We start from the raw sequence: 18,019 nt of genomic DNA on the forward strand, positions 1-18,019 counted from the left end.
AAGTTACTCTTTGGAGGAAAATATTTTTAACAAAACAGGAACTATTGCTATTTTACAAAAAACATACCTAAGTCAAAGTTACAGTGAGGATTCATTGCCTTATATTGAAAATAGCAGACATTATCCTTCTCCAGGCTGATGTCCTGGTTTCCTGGTTGTTGTTTTTCCAGTCAGGGTGTTGTGTTCCAATACCTCCAGGACAGCGTTTTTCAACCTGGGGACCCCGGGGGGGGGGGGGGGGTCACGAGGGGGTTTCAGAAGGGTCACCAAAGACCATCAGAAAACACATATATCCGATGGTCTTAGGAACCCCTTTGACAGAGAAGGCTAAAGATCTCTCCGCCTGTTCTTCTCTTCCTGTTTGGAAACAGATGGTGAACCTCCCACCAAATACCTGCTGTGATTGGCCTGCCTCTCAACCAAAGGGGAGGGCTGTTTCTGAGATTCCAAGTGAGGAAGGAAGAGCAGGTATGCTTGGCGCATAGCAGCATGGTGCACATGCGTGGGCGAGGGAGAGTGTGCGAGGCTGGAGGGAGGCTCGTGAAAGCGAGTCCTTTCAAGGCAGGGGAAAAAGCACCCACGCGATATGGGATTGATTGTTGATCAAGAGGGTTTTGTGTGGGAAGTTTAGCCCAATCCTACCGTAGGTGGGGTTCAAGTGACTCTTTAAATTTAGGTGAACTATAATTCCCAGCAACTACAACTCCTAAATGGCAAAATCAATCCCTCCCAACCATAGCAGTATTCAAATTTGGGCATATCAGGTATTTGTGCCAAATTTGGTTCAGTGAATGAAAATACATTGTGCATATCAGATGTTTACATTGTGATTCATAACAGTAGCAAAATTACAGTTATGAAGTAGCAATGAAAATAATTTTATGGTTGGGGGTCACCACAACATGAGGAACTGCATTAAGAGGTCGCGGCATGAGGAAGGTTGAGAACCCCTGCTTTGGGAAGTTCTAGTTTAGGAGAGTATTTGCTTAATTTTCCCACTGGTAATAAGATACTTAAGCATATACTTTTTAGTATAAATGTTAGGCTGGTGATGGTAGAGTTTAAGAGAGTCTTCAATTAAAATAGGGCTGAATTTCAAAACATATAAAGGACATATAATACAGGGTTATATCTCTTCCTCCAGAATAAGAATCCACTGAATGGGCGGCCATATTTTACTTGGTAATTTTTTTGTATCTTGTATGCATGCAAGATTGAATAATCTATTTCCTCTATATGTGTGTGGAAATTTTATCTTTAAGAAAGAGCATTACCTCCAAACCAGGCCTTCATTTGGAAAGGACTGCAGTGTCTTTTACAAACAATTTATACTGAAATACAGTTTTGGTGTTGTGGGGTTGTGGCTGATTTATTCCATGCAGAATTGCTGACATGTAAAGACTTTCCCAGACTAAGAATTTGGTATTCCTCTGTATGGATCTATACCTCCCCTTTTCTCCTTAACAGCTAAATTGGGTTTTGTTTTGCGGTTGTACTTGAATAAGTATCCTAGTGTTCATTCAGAAATCTTCCACCCACTGGCAAGGCAATTACATTTCACACAGAACAATGCCTGTGTGGGGATTTTCTTTTATAAAATCTGCATAATGTGATCATTTTAAGCAGGTGAAGGGTGGGGAACCCAGCATAAAATTGCCGAGTGCCCTATTCAAATGCAGACGAGAGGTCTTGTTAAAGATGGGCTTTCACCTTTTGAACTTGGGCTCCTGCTGCTCTTCTCTTCCTTCCCTTTTGTGGCTTTTGCCCCTTATTGATCCCAAATGACCAGGAGGAGAGGAAAAAAAACCCAACACATGTTAGGCTAGAGCTTCATGCCTAATGAAACTGATTTGAAGCTTTATTACAGAAAGGTGCATTCTGGTAGGGACTTTCATTTTGGATGATTTCTATTTCTTGTAGCCCCTTCAATGATTTTGTGTACAGAGATGTACAAAGTGTTCTTTTTTAATTTAATTTTATTATTTTTTTCAAAGTATTTAATTATCAAACAAAATGTATAAGCATACATTCTTCCCTCTTTTTACAACATCTTAGATAGAAGAATATGTCATATTATATACAATCTAACAGTAAAAATAATCAAATACATCTTTGGACATATTTCTTATCATTCCATTACAACTTATACTATGTATATCTCTATGGCCCAATACTGATTGCATTCTGCTGAAGACAAAGAAGACATGTGAGATGGAAAGAAAAGTTATAGGGAATGCATTTGGAAGTCTCATAGATCTTGAGCTGAGGAATGAAAGAGGGAAAGCACAGGAAAGGCAGACCTGTAGGTCTCAGACAATTACATAAAAGCCTTACGATTTAGGATAAAAAAGGTAGGGTTCCACCCTTGCCTTTGAAGTCAGCCCAGGTTGAATGTGCCTTTAAGCTGTTCCTTAGATTTATGCAGCTGGTTGCTGAACAATTGACATTTGAGATCACTCCTTGCAGGTATTTCAAACCCAGACCTGCATTGACTCCATTGCACAATATTTTATTGCCTGTAGGTAAGAAGCCTTTGGGCCTTCTGTTAGTTGGAACAGCCCCTCCTTCGTTTTCTATCTAAATACAACTTTGACAGATGCTACCTAGTAAAGCAAGATTCAGTAGGTGCTTCAGTAAACAATTTATCTTTATTTATTTACAATGATTGTGCATTATTGAGGATTACTTGTTGCCAAGAAACAGAAGTCTCTTACCGAATAATGTGGTGAAAACTTTTGAGTAGCAATAGTTGTTTAAGCAGGCACATACTCATGTGCAGTTGTGAGTAAAAAAGTAGCAGTATTTTCACACGGGAAGATGTTGACCCTTTACTACTTTGAAAGGTCTTCATATAATAACTAAAGTGCTCTCTAGATTAATTCAAGAATACAGCAATTTCATATAATCTCTTTCTAGCTGCATAATAGGAATGAAAGAAACACCTCCAAATACTGCCTATATCTGGTGCAGCAGAAGGCAAACATTAAAATTAGCAAAGCCTTGTGGCACCTTAATAAGGTTTAACCGGTTTTAAAAAATGACATAAGCTTCGTGGGCACGTCCACTTCCATCAGGTGCATCACCATCTTTGTTGTCATTACTATTATTGTGGCATGACAGTGTTATGCCTTAATAGAATTAGGTTGTCTTAAAAAGGTGACACATGACTTTTGTTGTTCTTAATGCAACAAAACCTCATAAAACACAAAAACCTCAGAAAAATATTAAATCTTGGTCTCAAGTATTTGATGCACTTATTAACCGCCATTCTCAGCCCGTGTCCAATGTTGTGTCCTGCCTCGAGCCATAAAGAGAAAGCCATAAACAAATAAATCATTATTATTACTCCTATTTGCTCCTTCATTTGATGGTCTGAGAATCTTAGTAAGTTTGGTAAATTGCCCTCTAAAAGTCCCAAAAATAATTTATTGGTGAAGTCATGTTGATTAGAAAAAGAAAGAACCCCTGTCCCTGCTAGAAATGGAACAAAGTTCAATTATATGTCAGTACTTTTTTCGTTTTTGTTTTATCTTCATTGGACAATAGTGTATCCAGCAAAATGGTGGAGAAATAAGATTATTTCAACACTCCAGTATTTATTTATCATGTCAGAAGCAAATTGAGGGCACAGTTATAATATATTTAAAAACACAAACAAAGTTTAAAACTTTATACTAGATTTCCTTTGACCAGAAGCTGGCCATTTCAAGTGCCTCTGGTGTCGCTGTGAGAAGGTCCTCCATTGTGCATGTGGCAAGGCTCAGACTGCATTGTAGTAAGTGGTCTGCGGTTTGCTCTTTTCCACATGGACTTGCCTATCATGGACTCCATTTTGTAGCCTGATTTCTTAAGGTTAGCTCTGCATCTTATGGTCCCAGAGCACAGTCTTTTCAGAGCCTTCCACCCAGTCTTCTGTGTGGCCATGAGGGAGCTTCTCATCTGGTATCTGCCATGGATTGAGGTTCTGGGTTTTAACCTGCCACTTTTGGAGTCTCGCTTGCTGGGGTGTTCCTGCGAATATCTCTGTATATCTTTTAAAGCTGTTTCTTGATTTAAGACATTTAAATGCTGGCTGATATCCGAACAGAAGATGGGCCGGAGATGTCATTGCCTTGGTCCTTTCATTATTGGCTGCTACTTCCCGACGGATGTCAGATGGTGTAATACCAGCTAAACAGTGCAATTTCTCCAGTGATGTGGGGCATAGACATCCTGTGATAATGTGCCATGTCTCATTAAGAGCCACATCCACTATTTTAACGTGGTGAGATGTGTTCCACACTGGGTAGCAAAGTGCAAGGGCAGATGTCATCACTGTGTCTGGTTGTGATCCCCAGGTTGTGCCAGTCAGCTTTCTTACAGTATTATTTCTAGCACCCACTTTTTGCTTAATATTCAAACAGTCAAGAGTGTGATCCAGAGTGACTCCCAGGTATTTTGGTGTGCTGTAATACTCCAGTAATAGTATCATGTTACAAATTGCTGTCTATACCATGAAGGTTCTTACCACGTCTATAGTTTTCTGTCCCTAGGTGCAGATCTTTCTAAGTGCCTGGTCTAATTTAAGCGCCTCAGAACTTGGTGTTGATGAAGTGAAATTTTACTATCTTTACTACATGTAAGGACAGGCTGCTTGGTACACCGGGTTTGACCCCCCCAAACACTCGAGGTGGATGGCTATCTCACTTTGTATCAAGTCTTCTTAACCTTTTTCCAGTTGCAACTCCCTTCCACCCAATAAATTTAAACACTGCATGTTGTTGCTAACAAATTTACGTAAATGCTTGGTGCTATTCAGAAACCTTTTACTATTTCCAGATTTTCCACAACCCCAACATTGAGCCATTTGCTGCTGGGACCCTCAGTTCAAGAAGCAGTGCTCTATATCAGAGGTTCTTTTTGTTCCACGGAGCCCTTCTTAGAATGTAGCGGCAGATAGTTTTGTGACACTCAACATTGGCAAGTCTTTAAACTAAAATTAAAAATTTAGTTTGTACACATCAGGACTCTGATCACATGTGATCTAGCATCGTGACTAACAACTACCGTAATTTCAAAATATAGATGAGTGTAAGTGATTTTTCACGGTATGCAACAACTGCAATGTAATATGAAATAAAAAAGTTTTAATGTTTGACATACATTTATAAGTTAAGAAAATGCTATATTTCAATTAGAAGTCAGAGAAAACAAAGATAATAAGTTGATTAAAAAAATAACGTTAACACTTCTGGTTAAGAACCCCTGCTCTGTATGATGTTAGAGCTGGCTGTTGGTATGAAGAAAAGCCCAGTGGCTGCACTGACTTTTTAAACCTAGGCTTCTAGACTGAAGTCCAGGCCCTTTTACACTGGCTGTCTTTCATCTCCCCCTCCTTTCCAATGATTTGATAGGCAGTGTCCTATTTACAAGCTGTTACCCAAGGAATGTTTAAAATAGGAGTAAGCTCATTTTTCATGGAGCTTATGAAAGTTCCACATCTTTTAAATATATTTCTTAGCTCATCTACATAGAAATTCAATTTTGAAAGTCGATGATTCAGTATGGAAGCTGTAAAAAATGTGCATGTTTCTTTAAAAAGCTTTGAACTCAATTCTGTTGATCAGAACTCCTGAATTAACCACAAAAGAGCAAATTAGATTTCTTCAGAATGTGTATCAAACTCTTTTTTCTCTCATTGGCTGTCAAATGTTTTGACCTCTTGGGAATGCTGACTGTCTTTTTAGGTGTGCATGTGATGGGTGGGTTCATAAGTTGATGTAGTATTTTTTTATTGAAGTATTTTGCCATATTTGGAAAATTGCAAACTTCTGTGGATACTTAAATGTGTAGATAAGTGTTTTGCACAAGGAGTAATCATCCTAATAACTTTAGTTATTTAAAGATAGGTAAAGGTAAAGGTTCCCCCTTGACATTAAGTCTAGTTGTGTCTGACTCTGGGTGGTGATGTTCATCTCCATTTCTAATCCGAAGAGCCAGCATTGTCCGTAGACACATCCTAGGTCATGCGGCCAGCATGACTGCATGGAATGTCCCACCGAAACGGTACCTATTGATCTACTCATATTTGCATGTTTTTGAACTGCTAGGTTGGCTGGAGCTCACCCCACTTGCTGGATTCAACCTGCCGACCTTTTGGTCAGCAAATTCAGCAGCTCAGTGGTTTAAGATAGCCTTCCCCAATCTGACATCCACAACTGGTCATACTGGCTCAGGTCAGTGGGAGTTGAAGTCCTGTACATGGAGGTGGGGGCTGTTAAAAGCTGTGAGGCCTTGAACATAATGATGTTTTCCATGACATGGAAATAAATGTTGCAGCCCTTCGGCTTCAAGTATTTTACCTTCAATGAATTTTTTGTTTCCTCAAATACTTTTCTGTGGAATTTCTGCCTGAGGACACAGTCTTCATGAATTTGCTCGGTCAAGTTTGGATGTTCATTCCTGACTTTAACTTGCGAGTGAAAATGGTTTTAGCTGTGAATTGTTCCAGGATTGTTTTGTTCAGGATGTTTCCCGCTTAGAAATACTGTTTCTGCTATGTTGGCTATACAGTGCTTATGAAATACTTATAAATATTTATCTAAAGGATTCTTCTCATTTGAAAACTAAGCACATGACATCTACTGACTCTCCTGTGCAGTATTTAAAAGTGGACAAATATTTTCCCTTTCGTCCTCCAGCTGCATAACTTTGCTTGTGTGTGTCCTTAAAGCACCGGAACATGTCTACTTCATGCTGTGTCTTTCTCATGCCCTTGGATTGCATGGGGAGGGTTTCTTTGGCTTGGAGTCTGGGACTTGTGCCCATGTGAGTTGCTGAGATCAGCAAATGATTAGTTAGTGTGAAAGAAACACTTTTTTAGCCTGCCAATGAAGATGTTTACAGTGTGGGCTAAAGATTGTCAGGCAGGCCTCATACACTTGTTAGAACATAAGAAAAGTCCTGCTGAGAGACTTCTGGCAGAACTGGATATGAGACGCGGTGGTGGAAACTGTTTTCTGTTTAAGAGTAGAAAGTAAGTAAAGATAATACCAACACAGAGGGTTTTGCAAAGTACTAATCCACACTTGCTTCTACTTAGCTGCTAATGTGCAGTTTAATAAAAGCCTTGCTGCTTTGGACCAAAGACCTATCAAAGCCACAGTCAGAAAATAAATGCCCTTTCCCTGTCTCACTCTTATGCACAAATATGCACAGTTTGAAGGATGGTAGCATTTTTGTGCATTAGTAAAAAAGAAAAAAATTACTCTGAGCCATTTTATCTCTATGCATGGGAGGATCTTCATTTTGAGTGCTTTATCTCTAGCGGATAACCTTCATTCCATCAGCAAATAACATTAATCTGCAGAATAGTGATACTGAATTTCTAACGAACTGCCCTTCCCTTCAGCATAGTGTGATGATATTGTACCATCTCTATTACGTAAGAATTTGATACACCTTTCTTCAGAAAAGCTAGGAGTGTGGTTCTCTGATTTGTCCTTGGTCCATATTTCTTTATTTAACAAAATGTTTTTTTTCCTAGTTGCCCTTTGTTATTAGAGTGTCAGTATTTTTCCAAATCAGGCAAATATTTCACTATTTTAACAAAGGACAGACTGAATAAATAGCACCAAACATAATAAAAACTGGACTATTTGTGTCATTCGATCTTTTCACTGAATACCTGATATTAGGTTCTCAAGATATGTAGAAAAATAAAATACTACTGTAATGTGAATGGACCAGGGTTTTCAAGACCATCTTCTGCTACAAATCAAGCTTCCACCTTACAGTAACTTGAAGACAAACCTACCCAGGGTAATATGTTTTTCTAGGGCTGAGAGTATGTGACTTTCCCGAGATTACTTGGCAGGTTTCTATGGCTTAGTGGGGAATTGAATCCTGGTCTCCAGAGGTGTAGTATAATGCTCAAACAACTATACCATGCTGGCTCACTGCTAAACTCAGGCCTAAAACTACTGCTAGATGAAGTCTGTTATGGAAGCATTCCCTGCAACTGGTCTTCCGTTGCAATCTTTAGTTAGTACATTTTTCTTTTCTTTTCAACACATAAAATATCCTCTCTATAATTTCCCAATAAGAGCATGCTCAGGACAAAATAAGCAGTGGAGTCTGTCAGAACCTATAATTACAGCTGCCATGAAAAATATTCTCATCTGTTCACACAAATACAGGGTGAGGCAGCATAACTAAAGTTTTGTTTTACGTAGTTTTGAAGATCAAATTAGGTAGGTGACGTCCCCCATTCTCCATTCTCTATACACCGAATAAACCGATTTCTGGCGTTTGTCATGACTCTTGCCAGCATAGCAGGTGTTATGTTGGCTATTTCTTCCTGGATGTTGGTATTCAAATCTTGTAGGGTCCTTGGACGGTTTACATAAACACGGGATTTCAAAAAAACCCCATAGAAAAAAATCACAAAGGGCCAAATCTGGAGAGCAGGCCGGCCACTCCAAATCTGCTTGAAAAGTAGGCCTCAACGGCAAAAGCACGCTCCTCACTGTTCCAACGCATGATGGCGACTGAACTGTGTCAGGACAAAATTTATACTCCCGTCTCTTGAACAAGACCACTAGCGCTCCGCTACGTCTTCAACCGATTGAATGGCACGCATTTTAAAAAAGGAAGTTATGCTGCCTCACCCTGTATAAATTATTCTATTTTAAAATGTTACCATGCTGATAATAACTTTTACTCAATCTGGGAATTAGCTTAGAAAAGTTTAAATGAATATAATTTAAAATATAAAAACAGTTAAAATAGAACAAAAAAGTGTGTGTGTGTGTGTGTGTGTACATACACATATCTCATAGAATCTGAAGATCTTTTCTCACAAGTATTTACCCCCAAAAGGCCTGCTGAAACAGAGTCTTAACCCGCCCATAAAAGGAGTAACCAGAAAAATGACAGTCTAATTTGTCTAGAAAGGGAGACGTAGAGCCTGGGAGCAACCAGCAGCTAGGCCTTCTCCCATTGTCCGAACATGTACCTGTGAAAATGGTGGGACAGGGAAAAGACCTTGCAAGAAAATCAGTTGGGCTGATTTTTCCCTTGATTTCTATTCAAGATTTCCATGCTGCAGGGTTTCTACATTGTGTTTGTTTGGTCACTAGTATTAAAACAAAGCTGGCATGGTTTCCTTTGTTGTTTACTCTAATATATAGTAGGAGTCGGAGGTTAAGTGTTCAGGTTTTGTCAGAGCTTATGAAAGTCATTTTTCCAAGCTCTGGTTGACCATATTTCCCATAAGGGTTTATGATGATCTATACTAGTCAGTGAAGATGCAGAGCAATAAAGCTTTTGTGGTTCTCTTTTGAGCACTTTGGCTTCCCAGCTGCTTTTCCATCGGCTTACATATCCGTTTCAAAACATTTCTTATGTATTAAGAGATAAGCCATGTACTTTGTAAACAGATGATCGGGAAGTAGTGACACTGCATTGCAGCACTGAGGGATTGGTGGAAGCCCTGTCTTCTCTCCATAGCAACAGAAGTCACAGAGATATCCAGGGATGGAGCCACAGAAAGGTTGCCTGCATTGCTGTTTTCACTGAAGAACCATAAGAATTGGAGCTAAAACAATCCCATTAATTCATTTGTTCTTAATCATACCGAACTCTTAATTGGTTCTGACTTAGACCCATTGTGCTTTTATAATATTAGATATCTTGTAGCTTTTTGTAATTATTCTTGATCCCCTCCAATGCATTGCCATTTTACGCTGATTAATAGTCACAGTGCTATAATTTCAGTTAAATTTCATTTAAGTTAATTTTCTTCCTACTTAAGATGCCCATTACTCTAAAATTTCCAATAGCTAGACCCACCTAGATTAGAGCTGTTGAAAGGAATTTGGGAAAACAACATTTATTTACGTTCCACTGATTCGATGGGCTTGCTCTAGTTGAGACTAGCAATTGGATTTAGGCCAGTATTTCAAAATCTATATTAATGCGTCACTCGTTTTTTGTTTGCATGTTTTGAAATCTCATTCTGAGTACCTGGGATCAGGGGAATCATTAAATTGATTGGGACTGGAGTAGTTATATGATACTAACAGCTCTGGATTGCATTTAAGAGTGCCTTGTATACATTATTGACTTCCTGAAACAACTTGCCGTAGGACAGGTTTTTGCTTAGGTATTTGGCTTAGGTTCTGAATATAGAAGGTGACATAGACCATTGGATTGAATCTAATAGTGTATTGAGAGGAAGGCATGATGTCACTTCCCTGAATTTAAATATCTGTGCTGTTTTGTAATTCAAAGTTGTGACATTCTGACACTGCAGCTTGCTTTTCTATCTGACTTCCTCCCATGACGGTTTTGTTTAGACGAACGTATGTTTCTAAACTCTGGAGATTTCTTTTCCTGGGGGATTTCTGGTTGAACGCCCCCCTTCCTACAGGTGTGTAATGAAAGATTTCTATTTATTTATCCTATCTGTCTAGTCTAGTCTAGTCCAACTGCCATTTCTTTGTGAGCCTTGAAAACACAGAAGCATCTGTCTGGCAAAACTGGTTTACCTGATGTTTGTAGAATTAATTCTCTACGTAGTCTGGTGGGTTCTCGCTTTTACCTCCACTCCCATATATATGGCTTTTTTAATCCTTTCTGTACTATGTAACTGTACACGAGTCCATTCAGGCAAGTTTATTTTTTTGTTTTGTGGACTCCCTGCCTTTGTTTTTGGATCTCTTCAAATGTCTTCTTGTATTTTGTTTCATTTCTCCCTTGTCCCACTTAAGATGTTTTATCTAACCCTTTTCTCTCTTCTTTTGTTGTAGATAGAGTTCACCTCAACCAGCAAATCTTGAAACTTTGGAGGGGAGAAAAAATTGAATTTTTTTTTATATCTAAAAGATGTACCATGGAATGGTGTCAACAAAGAGCACCGCAACATCGCTACTTACCTTGATCAGTCATGGGATTTTTTTCCCACTGGTTTTCTTCAGCACACATTCGGTGGAAGGACTGGACTCATGTAAGTAAAGCTCTTTCTGTCTTATGTTTCTAGCCCTCTTTGTGGCAGCTCAAGGCACAGATACAAAGGTATTAGTTATATAGCAGGTGAAGAGTTGTATTACCCAAATACTATTGCTGAGACAAGTAAATAGTTTGCTTCTCTCGCCGCACTCCTTTTTGCCCCCCCTCCCCCCCAATGTCCCAATCTCTAAAAGGTTTGCCATCACTGACCTATAGCATCTCATACAGGTACAATGTTTCAGCAATTTTTGAGAAATGGAACCACTTGCCCAACAATTTTCTTGCTAATGTGTGGCCACAACAGGATTCTGGTTCAAAGATACAGTGAGACTATCTATGAGATTCATCCAAATTTATTTATTGTACTTAAACCCAGTCCTTTAACACTGCCACTGTTCCTTCACGATGACACAAAAACACATTCAGAATGACTATTATTTTAGTTTAATAAACAGTTAACATGACCTATGCTATTGTCATGGAAGTGGTGATAAAATGAGAAGGGATAAATAAGATCACGCTTCTGATATCAGTAGGAGCACACAACCCACCCCTTAACTCTTTAGTAAGGGCCTGGTTCTAAATTGTCACTTCCCAGGACACATCCCATCATCTCCAACCAGTTTTGTCATTAGCTGGAGTTGGAAGAGACACAGGAAGAAGAGCAGCATTTTGAGGGATCCTTCTCTAGAGGATTACTTGCTCTTTAGAAACTGGTACAAAAGAAGTCATGGATATTGTTACCAGAGTTCCCTTGGCACCAGAAAAACATCAGCTGCCCGGACACCACTTTCCTGTCATCTGATTGTGATGTAAAACGCTATAGAAAGGCTAATACTCAAAAAATTAACTAGCAGCTGTCCGCAAATTGTGGTTGACATACAGTATTGTAAATATGCGTGCCACAGCCCTTCCCTGTTCTTGTCTTCAGCACATAGTATTCAGTTCAGCTATGCTTGTGCTTACATGGATTTTCTATCTCAATACTGTGGCTAAGCACTGTGCGGTGTAATTTTACTGTCAGTGTTGACTGTACTGCTTTGAAGAGCTGTGGCAGTTTCCTCAAAAAATGGATACTTTATATAATGTTTTCGGGAGCTTTAATGCTTTTGAGATTTCCCCCAGCACATTTCCTAATAATAAAAGGATTGTTTAGTTTTGCTATTTTAAATAAAATAAACTAAAATAAAATAAAATAAAATAACCCTGATGTATACAGCACAAGGAACTTGGTGGTAGGGGAAAGCTGTGGTATGTATAAATAGAGTATGGCGTCTGTAAGCAACTTCTTTCCAGAAAGGCATACTAATATTTGTTGTTCTTCACTTGATTTCAGAAGGGCATTTTGCTATAAAAATCTATAGCCTCAATTTTTAATTTGAGGGAGCTAACAATTACAGTGCAAAGGGGAGGAGATATAGCCTCTTGAAAGGGGAACTACACCATATACTGGAAAAAGAAATACATATGTGAGAGTTAAGTGGTATATGGCACCAATTACACTGTGTGATATCAGAATGAAAGGTCATGGAAATGATATTCATGTAAGAAATCAAGTCAATATAATGAAACATAAAGCAGTTGGGATATAGTTTTTGAATGGTAAAAATAATTTAAATTATATTAGATAAGGAACAGAAGATTCAAAGCTTAGAGTTCCAGTATTTACTAAGAATCGCTATGTTTCACATTTTAGCAGCTGTATTCACCATGAAATAAAAGTGCATCAGCATGGAGTTCAAGCTGGAGGCTGTATGAAATCAGACAGTGGAGCGCAGGTTTCTATCCCCAGGCTCTGTGGACAAATAATTTAGCATGTGCATCCATATCGAGCTGCCTTGCAAGTGACAGGAGCAGCCCTGTGTGACCATCTTCATAATATGTAGGGAGCTGCCCTGATGCACTGAATGGAAAAACAGCTTTGTGGTGAAGGGGTTCTGCATTGGGCTGGCAGCCGTTCCACTAAGAACAGTGGCTTAAACTGCTGATGCCATCCAACCGTATTTCTGCTGAACTGTATATTAATGTCATGGCAGACAGATGACTGACTTTGTGCTCAGAATGGTATATTCACAACACTGACCTGTTTTCAAAAGGGCAGGCGCTGCCTTGTTCCTCCTTCCATTGTGGACTTAATGCTGGCTTATGCAGAGTAGGAGCAGAAGGAGAATAGCTTTAGAGAAAAAAAAATGAGCCCCCACCTTTATTTCTGCACTTTTAAATTGGAGGCATATTCCTTTGTCTCTGGCCTCTTTTTGTTCTCTTGTCGTAGTTGGGCTCTTCCTTCTCAGTGCTATTTCACATCACCACATCTAGTATTTATTTATTTATGTCTTCAAAGAATTTGTTGAACGCATTACTGCTTATCAGGGCTCCCAAAAGTAGTGTGCAATAAAAAGATTATTAGAAACCTTTAAAAACAGATCAAAACAATTCTAAACTTATAAAAGTAGATATATTGTGTCTCCATATATTGCAAAGTGAAAACACTATAGTTGGATCCAGAATTCTCTCTAGTGGAAGTCTTGTCTACGGATGTTGCTGCTGGAGGAAGAGAAAGAAAATATAACTTATTATTTAAGTTCCTATGTGCTGATTTATCCAGTTCAGTAGCACCAAGATGCTTCATCGGTTTGACATTGTAACAGACTGAATTTTCCTTATTTCACAATCCATCTCCCTCCCCCCCCCTTTTTTTTTAAAGTTAGGAGTTAGGCTTTGAGGGGGGGGGGCTTTCTGGGAAAATTTCTCATTAGTCCTAGTGGAGAGCAAGGGACTTTTTCATGTCAGGAGTGACTTGAGAAACTGCAAGCCGTTTTTGGTGTGAGAGAATTGACCATGTGCAAGGACGTTGCCCAGGGGACACCCAGATGTTTGATAGTTTTACCATCCTTGTGGGAGATATCCCTCATGTCCTCGCATGTAGAGCTGGAGCTGATAGAGGGAGCTCATCGACAACCTCCTCGGATTCGAACCTCTGACCTGTCAGTCTTCAGTCCTGCCAGCACAAGGTTTTAACCCATTGCGTGCGTCACTGGGGACTCTGAGTGAAAGACTTGAATACCTGGAAAACACAATGCCTAGTGCGTTTGAATCAGTGTTTCCTCAAACTTACTTATAATATGGATTTTAGGAAATACATTTCATTTTTATGTGAAGATAGTTATTGGAGGAGCCACAAAAGAGAGTAAGAGAGAATATACATACAGGGGTGTGGTTGTGGGAGTGAATGGATTGAATGGAGTTGGCCCTCCACATTCACAAGTTTCGCTTTCATTGATTGGATTATTTGCGAGTTTATAGCTGCTGCTTAACTAGCTTGACCTTTGTTGCCTGTTTTTCTACTGATCCATCGCTATCCTGCCAGCAGTGCCAGCCTCTCACTCCATTCCTTTCCTTCCCATTAAATATTTTAAACTCCTTCCTTAGCTTCTTAGTCCTTGTTTAGACTCCATTGGTGATCACAAGCCTCAGACTGAAGTGCTTTAGGCTTTTCCGACTGATCTACTGGTTACTCCATCAGCTCCCCTTCTCCCCTCCTTACATTCAGGCTGAGACTGTTGCACAAACCATGTCTTTCTCTTTGCCTTGTCTTTGCACATTGTGATTGCACCCTTTGTTTTGCAGTTGTGCTTTGTGCTTTACATTTGTGCATCATATATTGTACATTATGGTTATGCATTGTGCATTGGACAATGGCATCCACTCATCGACATGCATTTCACAGCTGGCAAACCATGCCTCTAAATGTGGATATTTACACTATGCTAAGGGGATGTTGGATTGCAGCTATGGACTGAACAAATCTTTCAGCTCTACAAAGTGCAAATCAGCCCATCCGAGCACCCTGCCAGAAGCAAAACAAAATGATAGTTGTAAAGATGCTAAAGAAACAAAACTAATAGTTTTGTAAACCCCCCCCCCCAATTAGTATTTGCTTATTTGTTTGTATGTTGTTTATTTTCTGTGTCTCTGACAGTGTAAAGAAACCAAATACTGCTGTTGTGTCAACTTGTGATAAAATGGCTTCTTTATATCCATCTTCAGTTTGTGGCTTTTCCTTTTGGCGAGATGATAGCTTCTCAGACATCTCCAAGTCCAGGCAGGAGTACAGTGGTGAAACAGAAACAACTTTTGAAACACTGGAATATTCATCCGCTGGATACAGTAGCTTAATCAGCAGTGCACTCTCTGCCAGTTAATGTGTTTTTTCACCTGTTTAAATGTTAGCCTAGTTTCCACTTGACTGAAGACTCAGTTTGAGACACTTTGTGTGGTCTGCTTGGAGACTTGTTGAAAACCCTTTACATGATAGGGGAAATCGGGATTATTTTTCAGAGAAAAGACAAATTTGATGTGTGTTAGGGTGTTTCTGGAACCCCTTTTTAATAAAGTTGCAGGCAGATGTTGTGGGATCCTAGGAGTTGTAGATTAGTGAGGCACCAGCACTCTTTTGCAGAAAAGGATAAAGACTGTTTTGATAATCATGTCAGAAGCAACTTGAGAAACTGCAAATCGCTTCTGGTGTGAGATGATTGGCTGTCTGTAGAGACATTGTAAAACTACATCTTCCATTATTCCATAGCATTGAGCCTTGGCAGTTAAAGTGATGTCGAACTGCATTAATTCTACAGTGTAGATACACCCTTGATTTGAGACGTAGGAGCAGGAGCCAAATCAAAAGGCAATAATGCTTGGTAAGGTAGAAGGCATTAGGAAAAGAGAAAGACCACATTCTAGGTGTATGTATTCAATCAAGGAAGCTACATTCCTGAGTCTGCGAAGCCTGAGCAGACTGTCAATGATAGGGTGACTTGTAGGTCTGTCACTCATGCGCTTGCCATATTATTTGAAGTCAACTTGGCAGTAGTTAATAACAAGAACAAAGAACAAAGCTAAAACACTGTTTTGTATCCACGTGCATTTGAACAATAAATAATTGTGAATAGTTTCATTGTCTACTATTAAATCATTTAGTTTAAACACAAGACATGCATTTGGGGTCAAGTATGCTGATACAAGGGGTCTAAATATCCCTAAGGCACTGCATCCTATCTGATCTTGGAAACCAAGCAGGGTCAGTCCTGGTTACTTGGTTGGGATACCATCAGCAAATGCTAGGTGCTTAAGGCTATATTTCAGAGGAAGGAACTGACAAAAGTACCTCTGAGGATTTCTTGCCTAAGAAAATCCTATGAAAAATTAATGGAGCCACTTGAAGGCACACACACACTGAGCATTGAGATAAAGTTATAGAAAAGATCTGTGATAGCAGGTTGGATAATCAGAATTATCACAAGTGGTGATAGTGGTAGAACAAGTGAAAGTTTCCAAAGACATTTTAATAATTCTTGGTTGATATGAGTAGGAATGTTCTCTCTTGAAGTGACCTTTGGTAGTACCTGCCAGCGACAGCTTTGGAGGATGTCCTCAAAAGCTATGTAACATCTGGATGTACAGAAGGAGCCCCTGGTGGCCCAGTGGGTTAAACCCTTGTGGCGGCAGGACTGAAGACCAACAGGTCGCAGGTTCAAATCCAGGGAGAGCGCGGATGAGCTCCCTCTGTCAGCTGAAGTTCCCCACGTGGGGACATGAGAGAAGCCTCCCACAAGGATGGCAAAACACCAAAAACATTTGGTCATCCCCTGGGCAACGTCCGTGCCCAGAAGCGACCGGCAGTTTCTCAAGTCGCTCCTGACTCGAAAAAATAAATCTGGATTTATGTAATTTTTACCTATTTGGAAACGGGTTTAGTGTTTGTGTATGATCGGGAAAAAGCTCACAACTTGAAACGTGTTTCAGGAGTATCTATAATTTTGTGCTTTGGGTTCAGGAAAGGGGGGGGGGGTGCAAAACATATTTTCTGTTCCACATTTTGTGAACAAAATGATTGAGCTTGTGAAGATTTTTATAGGGTAGCTCGCTCAAGTACATTCTAAGGCCCTCATTTTGTTCTGGGGGCTAAGAGCATTAACCGAGTTCCTGGTTCAGCTGTTGGCTTAGCCATAAAGATAATAAATCGCCGTCAGAAACTTGTAAGCATGGCTAAGAATGTAGCTGCATGCTGCCTCCATACTGCAGCCTATTGGCACACTTACATTCTTCATCTGAAAAGACTCTCCCTTACATGTTCCCAACCCTTTCTTTATTTATCTGGACTACAGCTGCAGATCCCATCAAGCATGGCCCATAGGGGATGCAAGCGGGTGGGTGGAAGGATAGATGGTTTACAAAAGGTCCTGATTAGACCATCTGCATAAGGACACAGCCAGAACTTCTGTCCGCCAGGCTCTGCCACTTGTCTTCTGGTGCTATGCTTGTAATGGCATTAGCATTTCAAAAGGGGAATTACCATAACTCCCAGGTTCTTAGAGGTAGATGGATTTGTCCCTTAATTGAAAGCCTGCTTTGTGACTGATTGACATGCACAGTAGAAACAAAAGTGAGCAATGGAAAAGTTTGTATTTTTTTGTAACATTAAGGTTACCGCAGACTTACCCATTTGAAGTGTCTGTGAATGGAGCTCTCCTCATTCATTTTTAAGTACTGAAAGAATTAGAACTAGTGACATGTTGTTTTGTGGCTTCAGGTTGTTTCAGACTTCACGGCAACCCTGTCAACCCTGGTGACAGATAAGAGTAGTAGGGTATTTTGTATGCATTTGATCAAAAGGTTTACTCAAATTGATTTTTCAGTTTAAGGGGTGGTGATGATAAATGTATAAATCTAATACAGTAATAAAACCGGAGACTGAACACACCCAAAAAGCTTAGTCACCAGAGAGGCAAAATACCACCTTCATGCTAATAAAGAATCCTTAATTTCTTAAAACATCCCTAAACCTGAGCAGAGGGATTTAGATCAGCCATCCTAGCTATTGCATTCCATTCAGTTAAGCCACGCATTGTGGGTGTGTGTTTAAGTCACCTGTCAACAGAAAGCAATCCCATGAATTTTGTAGATCTTTTTACGCAAGGAATACAGGCAGTTCCCAAATTATGAACAAGATGGGATATATCTATCTATCTAT

General features: G+C 39.6%; 1 protein-coding gene across 4 annotated transcripts in view; it reads left to right on the plus strand.

The window, feature by feature from the left end:
- SUSD6 (sushi domain containing 6) overlaps positions 1 to 18,019 on the plus strand; it is a 79,948-nt gene that overhangs the window by 33,820 nt on the left and 28,109 nt on the right. For 3 of the 4 annotated variants that reach the window (XM_060761942.2, XM_060761985.2, XM_060761958.2), the window contains exon 2: positions 10,791 to 10,987. In XM_060761942.2, coding sequence (XP_060617925.2) covers positions 10,867 to 10,987 — 121 coding nt within the window. In that variant the 5' untranslated portion in view covers positions 10,791 to 10,866. The remainder of the gene's footprint in view (positions 1 to 10,790; positions 10,988 to 18,019) is intronic. The other variant, XM_060761950.2, reaches the window with a different exon arrangement.

This window comes from Anolis sagrei, chromosome 1 (assembly GCF_037176765.1).
Source record: "Anolis sagrei isolate rAnoSag1 chromosome 1, rAnoSag1.mat, whole genome shotgun sequence".
In the NCBI taxonomy this organism is placed as follows: Eukaryota; Metazoa; Chordata; class Lepidosauria; order Squamata; family Dactyloidae; genus Anolis; species Anolis sagrei.